The sequence below is a fragment of the Erythrolamprus reginae genome, chromosome 2 (assembly GCF_031021105.1).
Source record: "Erythrolamprus reginae isolate rEryReg1 chromosome 2, rEryReg1.hap1, whole genome shotgun sequence".
NCBI lineage: Eukaryota > Metazoa > Chordata > Lepidosauria > Squamata > Dipsadidae > Erythrolamprus > Erythrolamprus reginae.
In genome coordinates this window covers 25,869,534-25,888,755 of record NC_091951.1, presented here as the reverse complement: position 1 = coordinate 25,888,755, position 19,222 = coordinate 25,869,534, and the positions used below count along the sequence as shown (strand labels likewise).

General features: G+C 42.3%; 1 protein-coding gene across 1 annotated transcript in view; it reads right to left on the bottom strand.

The window, feature by feature from the left end:
- Positions 1–2,352: 2,352 nt before the first annotated feature.
- LOC139159265 (zinc finger protein 850-like) overlaps positions 2,353–19,222 on the bottom strand; it is a 31,369-nt gene continuing 14,499 nt past the window's right edge. The window contains exons 6-9 of the mRNA XM_070736599.1: positions 18,292–18,495; positions 3,495–5,256; positions 3,405–3,409; positions 2,353–3,323 (exon numbers count right to left, since the gene is read on the bottom strand). Coding sequence (XP_070592700.1) covers positions 2,892–3,323; positions 3,405–3,409; positions 3,495–5,256; positions 18,292–18,495 — 2,403 coding nt within the window. The 3' untranslated portion in view covers positions 2,353–2,891. The remainder of the gene's footprint in view (positions 3,324–3,404; positions 3,410–3,494; positions 5,257–18,291; positions 18,496–19,222) is intronic.

Genomic DNA, 19,222 nt, shown 5'->3' with positions numbered 1-19,222 from the left:
CCGATAACAACAGTTCCAGTATTAATTCAGACAATAGAACAATATGGAAAAGTAGCAGGCTTAAAAATAAATAAGAGTAAAACACAATTCATAACAAAAAATATGAGTAAAATACAAGAAAGAAAATTGGAATACATTTCCAGAATACAAATGGTTAAAAAGGTTAATTACTTAGGAATATGGATAACATCCAAAACAATAACACTAAAAAATGATAATTACATAAAATTAATGATGGAAATTAAAAAGATTTAGAAATTTGGAATAACTTAAAAATATCCTTTTTGGGGAGAGTTGCCACAATTAAGATGAACATTTTACCTAAAATTTTATTTTTGTTTCAGGTGATTCCAATAAATCCAGGGGGAATTTTTTTCAAAAACTTAACTACGATAGTCAAAAAATTCTTATGGCAAGGAAAAAAGGCAAGAATAAAGATAAATATTTTGGAAGATATTAAAGAAAGGGGAGGGTTTCCACTCCCTAATTGGAAATTATACTATCAGGCAGCCGCCCTAACGTGGATTAGGGACTGGTTAACATTAGAGAATAAAAGAATATTGAAATTAGAAGGACACAATCTTATGCTTGGTTGGCATGCCTTTATATGGTATGACAAGGATAAAAATCATTCATATTTCAAAAGACACACATTAAGAAAATATTTATTAGAAGTTTGGAAAGACATAAGGAAAAATCATTTTTTGACTGTTCCAGAATGGCTTGCCCCTCTAGAAGCAATAATACACCCAAATTCTATACAGGAAAAGAGAATAATAAGATATAAGGACCTATTAAATGATCAAATGAAACTAAAATCTAGGACTAAATTACAAGAAGAAGGGATAATAATCGATTGGTGGCATTACGCACAGATTCGATCTAGATACCAGAAAGATAGTATGCTCTATATTTTTAATAAGAATAAAAACCTATTAAGTAATTTAATAACCATCAATCAAACTAAAACAATAGGGAAAATTTATAAATACTTGATTGCCCATAAACATATAGATTTAACATTAAAGGATAACATGATAAGTTGGTGTAAAAATATTGGAAAAGAAATATAGATACATGGGAGAAAGTCTGGATTGGGAATTGGAAAATGACAAAATCAGTGTCCTTAAAAGAAAACCAAATTAAAATGTTTTATAGATGGGTGGGGGCAATACTAATCTCTGGGGGGGAGTGGGTTCCAGAGGGCCGGGGCTGCCACAGAAAAGGCTCTTCCTCTGGGTCCCGCCAAGCGACATTGTTTGGTTGACGGGACCCGGAGAAGATCCACTATGTACATGTCTACAAAACCAACATCCAAAAAAAGGTGAGGGGGGGAATGGGAAAACATTTTTCGCTAAATTTATTTTTTAAAGAAAGTATTTTTATTTTATTTATTTGTCAAAACATGTACGTGATAACAGTTATAAGCATAAACAAAAGCAAAATAGTTATAGGTAAATTTGGACAGTAGGATAGGCACGATGGTACGCTTATGCACGCCCCTTACACACCTCTAAGAAAAGGGGTGAGGTTGACTATATACAGACTAAGGTTAAAGTTTTTGGTGTTGGGGAAGAAACCACACAGTCAAGTAGTGCATTCTAGGCACTGATTTATTGTTTGAGCCGTTTACATTGACAGGTAGAACATTGTGGCAGACAATTTTATGAACTACATTTAAAAGTAAATCTTGAGAAGATTTTAAGAAAGACTATTGAACTTAAAGCGGAAATATACCTTTGGGTAATTTACCAGATACTTTTGATAAGGATGAAACATCGGAGATGGGCAGCATACAAATCTAATAAATTACTACTACTACTACTACTATTATTATTATTACTACTATTACTATTATATTATTATTATTATTATTATTATTATTATTATTATTATTATTATTGATATATATGTTACGGCAGCTAGGATTGTATATGCTCAGAACTGGAAATTGAATAAATACCAACTGAAAGGGAAGTTTTGAGAAAAACCATGGACTGCAGAGATGAATAGACTGACTTGAAATTTAAAGATAAACAAGATTCTGATTATTATAAGATTTGGGGGAAGTTTTATGATTGAATAGAAAATTAAGAGATATGTATATTTTAATTAGCTAATATTGTAAAAACTGAAAAAAGAGAATTGAATTTAAAATATTGGAAACCAGATGGCGAGGATAAGAAATGGCGGGAGCACTAGCGATTCAACACAAATTGTAGTTATTGTTTTTTGGTTTAAATATATAGAACTTTATTCTATAGATTATATAATGTATTAGGAAAGGTTTTTTTATGTTCATATATATATATGTCAAGAATCATGAGGTACAACACAATGATTATAGGGACCAAATAAGCAATGAGGAAACAATCAATATTAATAAAAACCTTAAGGATAGAAGCAACAAGTTAGTCATACAATCATTGGTGGGAGGAAACGGGTGATAGGAATGATGAGAAAAAACTAGTAGTAATAGTAGTGCAGAGTTAGTAAATACTTTGATAGTGTTGAGGGAAATAATTGGTTTTACATTTTGAGGGTAGGAGTTGAAACCGTTTATGTCCAGGATACAAGGGATGCGACAATCCAACAATCAGGACATTCAAAGAGTTTATCTCCTGTATTAGACTTCTGGTGTCTCACCAGGTTGGAATTATCCCTAAAACATTTCCCACAGTCAGGACATTCAAAGGGTTTCTCTCCTGTGTGAGCCCTCTGCTTTTGCACCAGGTTAGAATTACCACTAAAACTCTTCTCACAGTCAGGTCTTTCTAAGGGTTTCCCTATGTGACACCACTAGAGTCTCAACAGGCTGGAATTATGACTAAAACCTTTCCCACAATAGAGGACATTTAAGGGTTTCTGTCTTGTGTGAGTCATTTGATATTTCAAATGGCTGGAACTATCACTAAAACCTTTCCCACACGACATTCAAAGAGTTTCTCTCCTGTATGAGTCCTCTTGTGTTTCACCAGGCTAGAATTCTGACTAAAACTTTTCCCACAATCAAGACATTCAAAGGGTTTCTCTCCTGTGTGACTCCTCTTGTGTTTCACCAGGGTTGAATTAAGACTAAAACTTTCTCCACAGTCAGGACATTCAAAGGGTTTCTCTCCTGTGTGAGTCCTCTGGTGTTTCACCAGGCTAGAATTCTGACTAAAACTTTTCCCACAATCAAGACATTCAAAGGGTTTCTCTCCTGTGTGAGTCCTCTTGTGTTTCACCAGGGTTGAATTAAGACTAAAACTTTCTCCACAGTCAGGACATTCAAAGGGTTTCTCTCCTGTGTGAGTCCTCTGGTGTTGCACCAGGTCGGAATTCTGACTAAAACATTTCCCAGTAAGGACATTCAAAGGGTTTCTCTCCTGTGTGAGTCCTCTTGTGTTTCACCAGGTTGGAACTCTGACTAAAACCTTTCCCACAGACAGGACATTCGAAGGGTTTCTCTCCTGTGTGAGTCCTCTGGTGTACAACCAGGTAGGAATTAAGACTAAAACTTTTCCCACAGTCAGGACATTCAAAGGGTTTCTCTCCTGTGTGAGTCCTCTTGTGTTTCAGCCGGCTGGAACTCAGACTAAAACCTTTCCCACAGACAGGACATTCAAAGGGTTTCTCTCCTGTGTGAGTCCTCTGGTGTTGCACCAGGCTGGAATTACGACTAAAACTTTTCCCACAGTCAGGACATTCAAAGGGTTTTTCTCCTGTGTGAGTCCTCTTGTGTATTAGCAGGTCGGAATTCTGACCGTAACAATTCCCACAATCAGGACATTCAAAGGGTTTCTCTCCTGTGTGAGTCCTCTTGTGTTTCAGCAGGCTGGAACTATTACTAAAACTTTTCCCACAGACAGGACATTCAAAGGGTTTCTCTCCTGTGTGACTCCTCTGGTGTTCCACCACGTGGGAACTCTGACTAAAACTTGCTCCACAGTCAGGACATTCAAAGGGTTTCTCTCCTGTGTGAGTCTTCTGGTGTTTTACCAGGTTGGAACTCTGACAAAAGCTTTTCCCACAGTGAAGACATTCAAAGGGTTTCTCTCCTGTGTGAATCCTCTTGTGATTTACCAGGTTGGAACGGTCACTAAAACCTTTCCCACAGTCAGGACATTCAAAGGGTTTCTCTCCTGTGTGAGTCCTCTGGTGTTTCAACAGGCTGGAATTACGACTAAAACTTTTCCCACAGTCAGGACATTCAAAGGGTTTTTCTCCTGTGTGAGACCTTTTGTGTTGCACCAAGCTGGAATGATCACTAAAATTTTTCCCACAGTCAGGACATTCAAACGGTTTCTCTCCTGTGTGAGTCCTCTTGTGTATCAGCAAGTGGGAATTCTGACCGTAACAATTCCCACAATCAGAACATTCAGAGGGTTTCTCTCCTGTGTGAGTCCTCTGGTGTTTCACCAGGCTGCAACTACGACTAAAACTTTTCCCACAGACAAGACATTCAAATGGTTTCTCTCCTGTGTGAGTCCTCTGGTGTTCAAGCAAGTATGAATTATGACTAAAACTTTTCCCACAGTCAGGACATTCAAAGGGTTTCTCTCCTGTGTGAGTCCTCTGGTGTACAACCAGGTAGGAATTAAGACTAAAACATTTCCCACAGTCAGGACATTCAAAGGGTTTCTCTCCTGTGTGAGTCCTCCTGTGTTTCAGGAGGCTGGAACTCAGACTAAAACTTTTCCCACAGACAGGACATTCAAAGGGTTTCTCTCCTGTGTGAGTCCTCTGGTGTTGCACCAGGCTGGAATTACGACTAAAACCTTTCCCACAGTCAGGACATTCAAAGGGTTTTTCTCCTGTGTGAGTCCTCTTGTGTATCAGCAGGTCGGAATTCTGACCATAACAATTCCCACAATCAGGACATTCAAAGGGTTTCTCTCCTGTGTGAGTCCTCTTGTGTTTCAGCAGGCTGGAACTATGACTAAAAGTTTTCCCACAGACAGGACATTCAAAGGGTTTCTCCCCTGTGTGAGTCCTCTGGTGTGTCACCAGCCTGGAATTATGACTAAAACGTTTCCCACAGTTAGGACATTCAAAGGGTTTCTCTCCTCTGTGAGTCCTCTGGTGTCTCACCAGTTTGTAACTCTGACTAAAATCTTTCCCGCAGTCAGAACATTGAAAGAATTTCTCTCCTTTGTGAATACTCTGATGTTTCATGACTGAAATTGTGGCAGAATATTTTACAGCACATTCAAATGTTTTCTCTTCTTTGCGACTCTTCCTTGCTTCACCAGACTGGAATTTTCTCTTTGAAACCTTTCTCACAGACCTGACCTAAGAATTTCTAATGAAACATTTACACAATTTGCACTGTCATATGTTTTCTCCGTCATGTGTGTCTTCTGGTGTACCAACATGTTCCCACGCTCACTAAAGGACTTAGCACATTGGGAGCACTTTTGTGGCTTCCCTCTTGCGTGGTTGCTTCCATGAATCACAAGGCAGTTTTTGCTACATTGAGATAGTGTGTATGGCTTTTCTCCTGTCTAGCTCCTCATTTCATAAACAGCTCTGATTTGAAATCTCTTCTTTTTGGACAATAGGCAAATTTATGTCACTTTTCCACAGCTGAGGCCACCAGAAATATGGACAATGCCTTGTTTAGTGGTGCTTTCATTCAAGCCGTTTTACTCCTCACAGGGAGAGGGCTGCATTCCTGTCTGCTCTATGTGACTTTACTATTGGCCTTTTCCTCCCCACTGACTTCCAGATATTTCCCTTTTTTGCTGATTGAAAAATAATCTCCTTTGGCTTTTCATGTAACCTTCAGTTCTTCATAATGCTTATTTGAGCTTGAAATCTTTCTTGATTTTCTCTCTTGTCTAACAGCTGCTGGAGGAGCAGGAGGAGAATTGTATGGTTTTCTGAAAGAAATGGAAATATTTTGACTTTTTGCTTGATCTTCTTCCCTTTTCAATGTTGGTTCTTATTTACAATTGTCCAGAGTGCTCTTATTGCCATCCTCTTTGTCTGCAAGATACAAAGAAAAGTAGAACTTTGTTTATAAAGTTGTTAGAGATGATGTGAAAAATAATAATAATTAATAATAACAATTTATTAGACTTGTATGCCACCCCTCTCCGAAGACTCGGAGCGACTCACAACAAATAAAACAGAATTACAAATCTAATATGAAAAACAATAATAAAAAGCCCATTATAAAACAGTGATACAATCCAAACAAACCAAACATGAAAAGGAACAGCTAGGAAACCAAGACTTACGAAGAGAGACTGCGGGAACTGGGCATGGATAACCTAGAGAAAAGGAGGACCAGAGCGGACATGATAGCAGTCTACAGGTATAAGAGGGGTTGCCACAGAGAGGAGGGGTTCACTTTATTCTCCAGAGATTCAACCTGGAAATAAGGAAAAACCTCCTGACGGTCAGAACGATCAACCAGTGGAACAACCTACCAGTGGACGTTGTGAACTCCAATACTCTGGACATTTTAAAGAGGAAATTGGACTGCCATTTGGCTAGGATGCTATAGGGTTTCACATAAAGAGCTGATTAGTGAAGATTGGACTTAATCCCAGGATAGTTCAGTAGATTTGCAGCTGGCTGAAGCGTAGACATCAGAGAGTTGTTGTCAATGGCGAGTATTCTGAGCAGAGACAGGTTACAAGCGGTGTGCCACAAGGGTCTGTTCTGCGTCCTATTCTTTTTAATATGTTTGTGAGTGACATAGGGGAAGGTTTGGTAGGGAAGGTTTGCCTATTTGCCGATGACTCTAAAGTGTGCAACAGGGTTGATATTCCTAGAGGCGTCTATAATATGGCAAATGATTTAGCTTTACTAGACAAATGGTCAAACCAATGGAAACTGCAGTTTAATGTTTCCAAATGTAAAATAATGCACTTGGGGAAAAGGAATCCTCAATCTGAGTATTGTATTGGCAGTTCTGTGTTAGCAAAAACTTCAGAAGAGAAGGATTTAGGGGTAGTGATTTCTGACAGTCTCAAAATGGGTGAACAGTGCGGTCAGGCAGTAGGAAAAGCAAGTAGAATGCTTGGCTGCATAGCTAGAGGTATAACAAGCAGGAAGGGGGAGATTGTGATTCCACTATATAGAGCACTAGTGAGACCACATTTGGAATACTGTGTTCAGTTCTGGAGAACTCATCTACAAAAAGACATTGACAAAATTGAACGGGTCCAAAGATGAGCTACAAGAATGGTGGAAGGTCTTAAGCATAAAACTTATCAGGAAAGACTTAATGAACTCAATCTGTATAGTCTGGAAGACAGAAGGAAAAGGGGGGACATGATAGAAACATTTAAATATGTTAACAGGTTAAATAAGGTCCAGGAGGGAAGTGTTTTTAATACGAAAGTGAACACAATAACAAGGGGACACAATCTGAGGTTAGTTGGGGGAAAGATCAAAAACAACATGAGAAAATATTATTTTACTGAAAGAGTAGTAGATCCTTGGAACAAACTTCCAGCAGACGTGGTTGGTAAATCCACAGTAACTGAATTTAAACATTCCTGGGATAAACATATATCCATCCTAAAATAAAATACAGGAAATATTTATTTATTTATTTATTTATTTATTTATTAGATTTGTATGCCGCCCCTCTCCGTAGATAAATAGTATAAGGGCAGACTAGATGGACCATGAGGTCTTTTTCTGCTGTCAATCTTCTATGTTTCTATGACACCAAACTGGCAGGAATAGCCAACACTGCAGAAGATGGGTGCAAAATGGGGCTACCTTTGAAGAGTGTTTGCAAACTTCAACTTGCCCAAAATGCAGCCGTGCGAGCAGTCTGGGCTTTCCAAGAAAGGCCCACATCTCACTATCACTCCGCGGACTGCACTGGCTACCAATCTGTTTCCGGACACAATTCAAAGTGTTAGTTATGACCTATAAAACCCTGCATGGCATAGGACTAGACTATCTCCGAGACCGCCTTTTGCTGCACGAATCCCATCCACCGTTGAGGTTCCATAGAGTTGATCTCCTTAGGGTCCTGTCGACAAAACAATGTTGGCTGGCGGGACCTAGGGGAAGAGCCTTCTCTGTGGGGGCCCTGGCACTCTGGAATCAGCTCCCTCCAGAGATTCGCACTGCCCCCATCCTCCTCACCTTCCAGAAGAACTCATCTCTGCCGCCAGGCCTGGGGTTCCTTAGATCTTCCCCCCTGACCAATGAATACCTTAGTTTGATTGTCGAATGAATGATATTGATGATTCTTCTTTTTTAATTAGAATTTTAAAGACTGTTTTATAATGTATTAATTGGATTGCTATTATTGATTCTTGTTTTCTGTACATGTTGTGACCCGTCCCGAGTCCTCAGAGATGTGCGCTATCTAATAAAATGAAATTCAATGTTGAAAAATGTAAGGTTCTACATTTAGGCAAGAAATTTTTTTTTGCACAGGTACAGTATACGTGGTACATTGCTCAACAGTAGTAACTCTGAGAGGGATCCTGGAGTCCTAGAGGACAACCAATTAAATATGTGCCAGCAATGTACAGCAGCTGTCAAAAAAGCCAACACAGTTCTAGGCTGCATAAACAGAAAGATACAATCAAGATCACGTGAAGTGTTAATATCATTTTATAAGGCCTTAATAAGGTCACACTGCAACCAATCCTGAATACTGCATTAAGTTTGGTCACCAAGATGCAAAAAGGATTCTGAGACTCTAGAAAAAGTACACAGAAGAGCAACAACGATGATTAGGAGGGCGTTTGCCCAGGTTCGCCTGGTGCACCAGTTGCGGCCCTATTTGGACAGGGAGTCATTGCTCACAGTCACTCATGCCCTTATCACCTCGAGGTTCGATTACTGCAACGCTCTCTACATGGGGCTACCTTTGAAAAGTGTTCGGAAACTTCAGATCGTGCAGAACGCAGCCGCGAGAGCCATCGTGGGGCTTCCCAGATTCGCCCACGTTTCTACAACACTCCGTGGCCTGCATTGGCTGCCGATCAGTTTCCGGTCACAATTCAAAGTGTTGGTCATGACCTTTAAAGCCCTACATGGCATTGGACCAGAATACCTCCGGAACCGCCTACTACCGCACGAATCCCAGCGGCCAATAAGGACCCACAGAGTCGGCCTTCTCCGGGTCCCGTCGACTAAACAATGTCGTCTGGCGGGCCCCAGGGGAAGAGCCTTCTCTGTGGCGGCCCCGGCCCTCTGGAATCAACTCCCCCCCGGAGATTAGAACTGCTCCCACCCTCCTTGTCTTCCGTAAACTACTTAAGACCCATCTATACCGCCAGGCATGGGGGATTTGAGACACCTTTCCCCCAGGCTTATTATAATTTATGTTTGGTATGTATGTGTTGTTTGGTTTTTTAAATTGATAGGGTTTTTAGTTTTTTCTTAATATTAGATTTGTGCCTGTATAATATTGTTTTATCGCTTGTTGTGAGCCGCCCCGAGTCTTCGGAGAGGGGCGGCATACAAATCTAATAAATTATTATTATATTATTATTATTATTATTATTATTATTATTATTATTATTATTATTATTATTATTATTATTATGGGACTGGAGTCTAAAACATATGAAGAACAGTTGCAGGGACTGGGCATGGCTAGCTAAATGAAAAGAAGGACCAGGGGAGACATGATAACAGTGTTCCAGTATCTCAGGAGTTGCCACAAAGAAGGAGTCAACCTATTCTCCAAAGCACCTGAGGGAAGAACAAGAAGCAATGGGAGGAAAATAAACAAGGAGAGAAGTAACTTAGAACTAAGGAGAAATTTCCTGACAGTCAGAATGGTTGAATAGTGGAACAGCTTGCCTCCAGAAGTTGTGAATACCCCAACATTGGAAGTTTTTAAGCAGATGTTGGATAATCATCTGTCTGAAGTAGTGTAGGGTTCCCTGCTTAAGCAGGGGGGTTGGACTAAAAGACCTCCAAGGTCTCTTCCAACTCTGTGTTATTATTAAGATCCTGAATAAGATAACAAAGCAACAGATCTGCAAACATGTAGAACCAAGCAAACTTAGAACCAGAAGCCAACATGGGTTTGTTGAAAAAAGATCATGTCAAACAAAACTTATTTCCTTCTTAGAAAGTGTCTAAATTAGTAGACTAGCAAAATGCTATGGACACAGTATACTGGCATTTCAGAAAGGCATTTGATAAATACGACTTGGTAAATGAAGAAAATGTGGTATGGATATGATCACCATCCAATGGATTTGTAACTGGCTGACAAACCATATTCAACCATTAGTCAATGGAACTATAATTATATGGAGCCTCTATGTTATTCTCAGTATTCTTCAATATTTTCATAAACAATTTCAGTAAATGACTAGAATGGGAACTCAGCTCATTTGGAATTATATTCCACCCAACTCCCAGAGGACAATTTGGAGACAACACTAAACTGGCAGGAATAACCAACACCCCAAAAGACAAACTCAAGATACAGAAGAATCTTGATAGATTTGAACACTGGGCTGTTTCCAACAAAATGAAATTCAGTAGAGAAAAGAAAAGAGGTTGTACACTTAGTCACAAAAAAGCAAATGGCAATGTACAGAATAGGTAGAACCTGACTCAATAGCAGTAACTGTGACATGGATCTTGAAGTCCTACCATAGTGAGCAATCAACTTTTAAAAAGCCAACAGTGTGATGCAGTGGCCACAAAAGCTAATGCAATCCTAGGCTGCCTTAACACAGGGCTAGAATGAAAATCATGTGAAGTGTTAGTATCAATTTATAATGCTTTGGTAAGATCACACTTGGATTATTGCAACTAGTTTTGATTGCCACATTTTTTTAAAAGGTGTTGAGACTCTATAAAGAGTGCAGAGAAGAGCAGTAGGGGGCTTGAGGCTAAAACATATAAAGAAATGTTGCAGGAATTGAGTATGTCTAGTCTAGTCTAGTAAAAGGAAGGATTAAGGGTGACATGATAGCAGTATTCCAATAGTTGAAGGGTCAAGAAAGGGGTCAACTTATTTTGCAATGCACCAGAAGGCAAGACAAGAAGCAATGGGTGGAAACTAATCCGGGAGAGAAGTAGCCCAGAACTAAGGAGAATTTTTCTTGATGCTGAGAACAATTAATCGATTGTCTGAAATGGTATTGTGTCTCCTGCAGGGCGTCGGAATAGAAAACCCGCAAGGTCCCTTCCATCTGTCTCACAAAGCCCCAGTGATGGAGCAGCTACAACCTCTGGAGGGAAGCCATTCCCAAAGAATCAACCTTAACTTGAAAGAGGCATTTTCATTCTTCCCACCAGAAGAAAATTGCAGCCCACAGTTTCACAGCGTGCAGCACCAGCGGGCTTAAATTTCAGCAGGAGGGAACCTGCAGCAGCAGAAGCTGACATGCTTCATCCGAGTTGCTTCTCTGCTTCCAGGCCGTGGAGGAAAAACAAACAGCCTGACTTGCTCCCGGACTTTCCTCCCACCTGCCCTCAACTCACCTTCCAGCTGCTGCTTCGATCCTCGGGAGAGCACAAAAGCCGCTCTACAGGTCCTCTTTCTCCCATGAGTCTTCCGGAAGAGGAAGCTCTGCGTTTTTTCTCTCCTCGGATCTTTTCTAGCAATTCAGTACTCGATGGTTTTAACTCCTCACCTTTTTGGCACTGATGCTGCCTTTCTGACTGCCATCTCCTGACAGCAGGAAGAACACTCTTGCCCCGTCTCTATCTAAGGCGTTTGCAAGATGTTCTCACTGTATAAATTCTATCAAATCGTTTTGCACTTCTAGCAACTGACCTTTCCAAGTGACCAGAAAATTTCCTTTCTTTTATTCTCTCTCTCTTCCCCCCTCCCTTTCTCTCTCCCTCCCTCCTCTCTCTTCCTTCATCTCTCTTTCACTCTCTCCCTCCTACCTTCCCCCCTCTTTCTCCATTCCTTTCTATTTATCTTTCTCTCTCTCTCTCTTCCTTCCTCCATTTCTCTATTTCCATCCCCTCGCTCTTTTTTTCTCTCTCCCTCTCTATTTCTTTCTCTCCTTCCCTCCTTCTCACTCTTTCTTCCTCACTCTTCTCCCCTCCCTCGTCATTCTCCATAAGGGCCTTCCCCCCATCATGAACCCAGCCCCCTCCGGCTCTTGGAAGAGACGCAAAGGAAGCCTGGTCCGGCCTCCCCCTCACACACACACTTTTCCCCCTTCGGACCAGGCCCTTCAGCGGGAGGCTCCTTCCTCCCAGACGCTCCCGGCTCCCCCCCACCTGCTCCTTCAGCAAAACGGGGGCTCCTAGGGCAGGGGGCAAACGGGGGGGGGGCGAGGGGAGGACCCCGCCTCAGGATGCTCCCAAGCGCACTCAGGGAGGCTCCGCCAGCTCCGAGGTGAGGGAAAGCAACACTGTGCTTCCCCCTCGGCGGATCCTGAGGTGCCCGGACAGACTGCGTCCTTGGGCTGGCCGCTGCCTCCAGAAGCACCGAGGCAACAGAAGCTTTGCCAATGACACCGTCTTCCCTCGGCAAGTGCGCGCCTCACCGTCCCCGCCGCGGCGCCCCTTTACCTCAGTGGGCCCTCTCGCTCTTTCTTCCTCCCCGCAGAGACCTCCTGCCAAGCTGGGTTAGGGACGAGGAGGGCGAGGCATCAGCGGAAAGCCCAGAATCCCCTCCCGCAAGCCTCTTCTCAACAGGGCTGGTTGGGAGGAAAAACAGCAGGACATTTTTCAAAGGGACAAATTATCATAAAGTGTGTGATTGTCCCGCTCGTCTGGTCACTTTAGCCTAGTGAAATGTGATGCTTCTTAGCTTACCAAATTTAGTATGTTCTGAGCCCTGAATTTATCTTACTTTTTTAAAAAATGATTTTTATTTATTGTTTATTTAAAACAAACCAACATACAAAATGCAAAATATACATGTCTACAAGACCAACATACAAAAAAAAGTGAAGGGGGGATGGAAAAACATTTTTCCCTAAATTTATTTTTTAAAGGAAGTATTTTTATTTTATTTATTTGTCAAAACATGTACGTGGTAACAGTTACAAACATTTGGACAGTAGGACAGGGAGGGTAGGCACGATGGTTCGCTTATGCACCCCCTTAAACACCTCTAAGAAAAGGGGTGAGGTTGACTATATACAGACTAAGGTTTCAGTTTTTGGCGTTGGGGAAGAAACCACACAGTCAAGTAGTGCATTCTAGGCACTGATTTAGTGTTTGAGCCGTTTACATTGAGTTTGAATATATTGTGTGTTTGTGTGTTGTTGTGGTTGAAACTGAAGTATTCATTGACAGGTAGAACATTGTGGCAGACGATTTTATGAACTACATTTAGAAGTCAATCTTGAGAAGATTTTAAGAAAGGCTATTGAACTTAAACCGGAAATACAGTATACCTCTGGGTAATTTACCAGATACTTTTGATAAGGATGAAACATCGGAGAGGGACGGCATACAAATCTAATAAATTACTACTACTACTACAACTATTATTATTATTATTATAATTACTACTATTATTACTATATTATTATTATTATTATTATTATTATTATTATTAATATATATAGTTACGGCAGCTAGGATTGTATATGCTCACAACTGGAAATTGAATAAATACCAACTGAAAGGGAAGTTTTGAGTAAAACCATGGACTGTGCAGAGATGAATAGACTGACTTGAAATTTAAAGATAAACAAGATTCTGATTATTATAAGATTTGGGGGAAGTTTTATGATAGAATAGAAAATTAAGAGATATGTATTTTAATTAGCTAATATTGTAAAAACTAAAAAAAGAGAATTGAATTTAAAATATTGGAAACCAGATGGCGAGGATAAGAAATGGCGGGAGCACTAGCGATTCAACACAAATTGTAGTTATTGTTTTTTTGGTTTAAATATATAGAACTTTATTCTATAGATTATATAATGTATTAGGAAAGGTTTTTCTATCCAGGACAAACACAAACCCCCCAAATATATCCTAGACCAGTGATGGCGAACCTATGACACGCGTGTCAGCACTGACACGCGTAGCCATTTTTGGTGACACGCGGCTGCTCCCGAATCTCCCCTCTACTCTGCTGCTGAGAGTCTGGCGGTGGCAAGGAAGAAAGCCAGGGGGTGGGGAGGAAAGCACCCTATGGCAGAGCAGCAGCAGTCCCTCTCCCTGAAGGCAAGAAAGAAATTGGCCAATTGCAGGCCCGCTTTCCTCCCCGCCCCCTGGCTTTCCTCCTCTTCCTCCTCCAGACGCTAAGCTGCAGACCGTATTGGTCCCTTCAGTGCCGCTTTTTTGCTTCTTCGCCGCCCCGCGAGAAGCCTGGAAACCCTGCATGAGCGGCTGGAGGGGACCGTAAGCAAGCCATCAGGACCCCTGCACACTAACTTGCTGACGGCCATGCTGTCCCGGATCGTGGGGAGGGGAGCTCTTCTCCCGCCAAGTGACGGCGAGGCCCTCCCAATGCTTGCCCGCCCAGGCCCCGCACTTGGAGCCGGGGCGACGGGCCTAGCCTCAGCTTACTTGGCCCCAGCGCGGCCGAAGCGTGGGGCGGAGTAGGCGGCGGCTGCTTCAGGCCCGCCCCCGAGCTGAGCTTCCTTTGGCTTCCTTCGAGGCAAAACTGCAAAGCTCACCTGCTGCCTCGAAGGAAGCCAAAGGAAACTCAGCTCAATGAGGATCGGCTGTTGGTCTCTTCAAGCTGCTGCCGCCCACTGCGGAGATCCCTTCGCCCGAACAGAGGCGGCGGCGGCGGGTTCAAGGGACCAACAGCCGGTCCTTTTTGGGGCTGCGTTGTTGCAGCGTCTGAGGCCTCCGCCTCCAGGCGAAGGGATCTCCGCAGTGGGCGACAGCGGCAGGTTTAAGGGACCAACAGCCGGTCCTTTTCGGGGCTGCGTTGTTGCAGCCTCCGAGGCCACCCACCGAGGAGATCCCTTCGCCTGGAGGCGGAGGCAGCGGCGGCCTCAGACGCTGCAACAACGCAGCCTCGAAAAGGACCGGCTGTTGGTCCCTTGAACCCCCCGCCACCGCCTCTGTTTAGCCCCCCCCCCCCCCCGCCCAGGAAAGAGTTGCAGCAGGAAAGCAGCGCATTTGAAAAGCGTGCTGCTTTCCCGTAAAGCCGGCTTTCCTGGCTGGCACAGGGCTTTCCCAGGCAGCTGGCTTGAACCTTGTGCCGGTTAGCAAAGCCGTCTGCCCGCCGGAGACGTGGACAGAAAGAAGGGAAAAAGAGGGAGGGAAAGAGGAGAGGAAAGAAGGAGGGAAGGGAGAGAAAAGTGAACGAGAAGGAGAGAGAAAGGGAGGAAGAGGGGAAGGAAGGAAGAGATAAAGGAGAAGAGGAAGAGGAAAAATGAGAGGAGGAAAAGGAGAGGAAGAGGAGGAGGAAAAGGAGAGGAGGAGAAAGCGGAAGAGGAGAAGGAGAAGGAAGAGCAGGAGAAGGAGAACCAGAAGGAAATGGAGGAGATGAAGAGGAGGAGAAAAAGGAGAGGAGGAGGAAGAGGAGGAAAAGGAGAGGAAGAGGAGGAGAAAAAGGAGAGGAGGAAGAGGGGGGAAAGGAGATGAAGAGGAGGAGGAGGAGGAAGAGGAGGAGGAGAAAGAAAAGCAGGAGAGGAAGAGTAGGAGAAAAAGGAGAGGAGGAGGAAAAGGAGAGGAAGAGGAGGAGCAAAAGGAGAGGAGGAGGAAGAGAAGGAGGAGGAGAAAGAAAAGGAGAAGAGGAAGAGGAAAAATGAATGGAGGAGGAAGAGGGGGAAAAGGAGAGGAGGAGGAGAAAGAAAAGCAGGAGAGGAAGAGGAGGAGAAAAAGGAGAGGAGGAGGAAGAGGAGGAGAAAAAGAGGAGGAGGAAGAGGAGGAGAAAAAGGAGAGGAAGAAGAGAAGGAGGAGGAGAAAGAAAAGGAGAAGAGGAAGAGGAAAAATGAGAGGAGGAGGAAGAGGAGGAAAAGGAGAGGAAGAGGAGGAGGAACAGGAGAGGAGGAGGAGAAAGAAAAGCAGGAGAGGAAGAGTAGGAGAAAAAGGAGAGGAGGAGGAAGAGGAGGAGAAAAAGGAGAGGAGGAGGAAGAGGAGGAGAAAAAGGAGAGGAAGAAGAGAAGGAGGAGGAGAAAGAAAAGGAGAAGAGGAAGAGGAAAAATGAGAGGAGGAGGAAAAGGAGAGGAAGAGGAGGAGGAAGAGAAGGAGGAGGAGAAAGAAAAGCAGGAGAGGAAGAGGAGGAGAAAAAGGACAGGAGGAGGAAGAGGAGAGGAGTGGAGGAGGAAGAGAAGGAGGAGGAGAAAGAAAAGCAGGAGAGGAAGAGTAGGAGAAGAGTAGGAGAGAGGGAGAGGGAGGGGAAGAGGGGAAGGAAGGAAAAGAGAGAAAGAGAAAAAAGTGGAAGGAAGAGAGAAGGAAAGAAAGGAAGAGAGAGAGGGAGAGAGAGAGAGCAAGAAAGAAAGAGTGAGTGATGAGAGAGGAAGGAAGAGAGTGAGAGAGAGTGAGAGTGGTTTTTTTCTCAAGGTGACACACCACCTGAGTTATGCTCGGGTTTTTGGCAAATTTTGACACACCAAGCTCAAAAGGTTGCCCATCACTGTCCTAGACCTTACCAACCACTGCCTGACCAATACATACTTCATCTATAACGAACAAAGATATAAACAGATAGAGGGAGCCCCCATGGGATCACCTCTCTCACCGGTCATCGCCAACCTCTATATGGAATATTTCGAAAATAATGCATTAGAGCAATCCAAATACAAACCTAAACTCTGGCTGAGATATGTTGATGATACCTTTGTAATTTGGCCACATGGTAAGGAAAAACTAGACAATTTCCTCACACATCTTAACAGCCTACACCCCAAAATACAGTTTACTATGGAAACAGAAATCAATGATCAACTTCCCTTTCTAGATGTACTGGTCTATAAAAAAAACCAACGGCAGCCTAGGACACACTATCTACCAAAAGAAAACCCATACCAACCGTTATCTAAATGCACACTCACACCACCACCCCGCACAAATCACCTCAGTGGCCAAAACTCTCATCACCAGAACCAAACGCTTAGCTGACCATGAGCACTTAAAAACTGAATTGAACAAACTCAAAGATGTATTAATTTCTAATGGATTCGAAGGGAAAACAATCACAAACTTAATCAAAAAAGAGACACCCCCCCAAAAAAACAAGATCAAGAACAGGACAATGGTACCACCATCCTCCCTTACATCAAGGGCACCACAGACAAAATTAGTAAAATTCTGCACAAACATAACATCAAAACTTCATTTTGCACTAACCAAAAAATATCTAATATCCTAAGGAGCCCCAAAGATAAAATCCAATTGGAATACCAAGGAATCTATGAAATCCCTTGCAAAACATGTGCAGCCACATACATTGGACAAACCAACCGAAGAGTGAGCCAACGCATTGCAGAACATGTGAATGCAGTTAAAAAAGAAGAAAAGACTTCCTCCCTTGTCCAGCACATTAAAAAAACAGGGCACGAAATTGACTTTGAAAAAACTAAATTACTTCACAAAACAGAGAATTTATATAGAAGAATTGCTCTGGAAGCCATAGAAATTGAGAGGAGCCCCCTTTGCATAAATAAAAGAGATGACACATCCCGCCTACCAGAAATTTGGAAACCAGCCTTAAACAAAAAAAACAATTCATAAAAATCACCATGTCAATCCTTCTAATAATTATGATTTTGGAATTTTGAAATTTGAAAACCAGCCTTAAACAAAAAACACTTCATAAAAATCACCATGTCAATCCTTCTAATAATTATGATTACACCAACCAATCAGATCACTAAAACATAATCACCCAATCTATTTGCTACATTCAAACCCAATCTCCACCCCCACACTATATACTAGGAAGAAATGACAGTTGCAAACATTCCATTTTACAACAACACGAAGCTTGTGAAGTTTCCAAGCTTCGTGCTGTTGTAAAATTTTACATTTCCATTTTACAACAGCACGAAGCTTGGAAACTTCAGCCTGATGATGGTGGATGTGATTTCACCGAAACGTCGCATAAACATGCAAAACATTACACAGGGCAAAACCCGAACTCAGAACAATCTACACACATATATATATATATATATATATATATATATATATATATATATATATATATATATATATGTCAAGAATCATGAGGTACAACACAATGATTATAGGGATCAAATAAGCAATGAGGAAACAATCAATATTAATAAAAACCTTAAGGATAGAAGCAACAAGTTAGTCATACAATCACTGGTGGGAGGAAACGGGTGATAGGAATGATGAGAAAAAACTAGTAGTAATAGTAGTGCAGAGTTAGTAAATACTTTGATAGTGTTGAGGGAATTATTTGTTTTACATTTTGAGGGTAGGAGTTGAAACCGTTTATGTCCAGGATACAAGGGATGCGACAATCCAACAATCAGGACATTCAAAGAGTTTATCTCCTGTATTAGACTTCTGGTGTCTCACCAGGTTGGAATTATCCCTAAAACATTTCCCACAGTCAGGACATTCAAAGGGTTTCTCTCCCGTGTGAGCCCTCTGCTTTTGCACCAGGTTAGAATTACCACTAAAACTCTTCTTGTAGCAGAACAAGAACGACTTGTTGCCAATAAGAGAGCAGAGACCACGAGAAGATTGAGATTGCCAGGTTTATTTGGTGCATGCATCAGGTTCAGAAGATATAAAAGCAATGTCTGAACAACGTGGATTGCTTTTCAGGGCTCTTTATACATTTCCAAAGGAGTACAAAAAACACACAGTATCAGCCAATCAGATACTAGTTGTCAAAGTTTCCTTATACAGAAAGTAAAGAAAGAGTTTTACTATGTAGATGGTGCAGAATGTACAACAAGAAGGAACTTGCAGTTAGTATGTGGGTTCCTGCAGAAGCTATGTGCCTTGAGAGGAGGTGTCAGATCTATCTCTGCCTTATCAAAGCCATGTTCCCTTCCTGAGTACATTTCGTGGTTAGCATAGAGGAAACACAAGTGTGAAGGCAAAAAGTTTTGCCCTGTTGTCGGCCATAGGACCCAGGGGAAGAGCCTTCTCTGTGGCGGCCCCGACCCTTTGGAACCAACTCCCCCCAGATATCAGAGTTGCCCCCACCCTCCTAGCCTTTCGTAAGCTCCTTAAAACCCACCTCTGTCGTCAGGCATGGGGGAATTGACATGTTCCTTCCCCCTAGGCTTTAAAATTTATGCATGGTACGCTAGTGTGTATGATTGGTTTTTAACTTGTGGTGTTTTTTAAATTAATTTAAATATTGGATTTGTCTTACATTGTATTGCTATTGCTGTGAGCCGCCCCGAGTCCGCGGAGAGGGGCG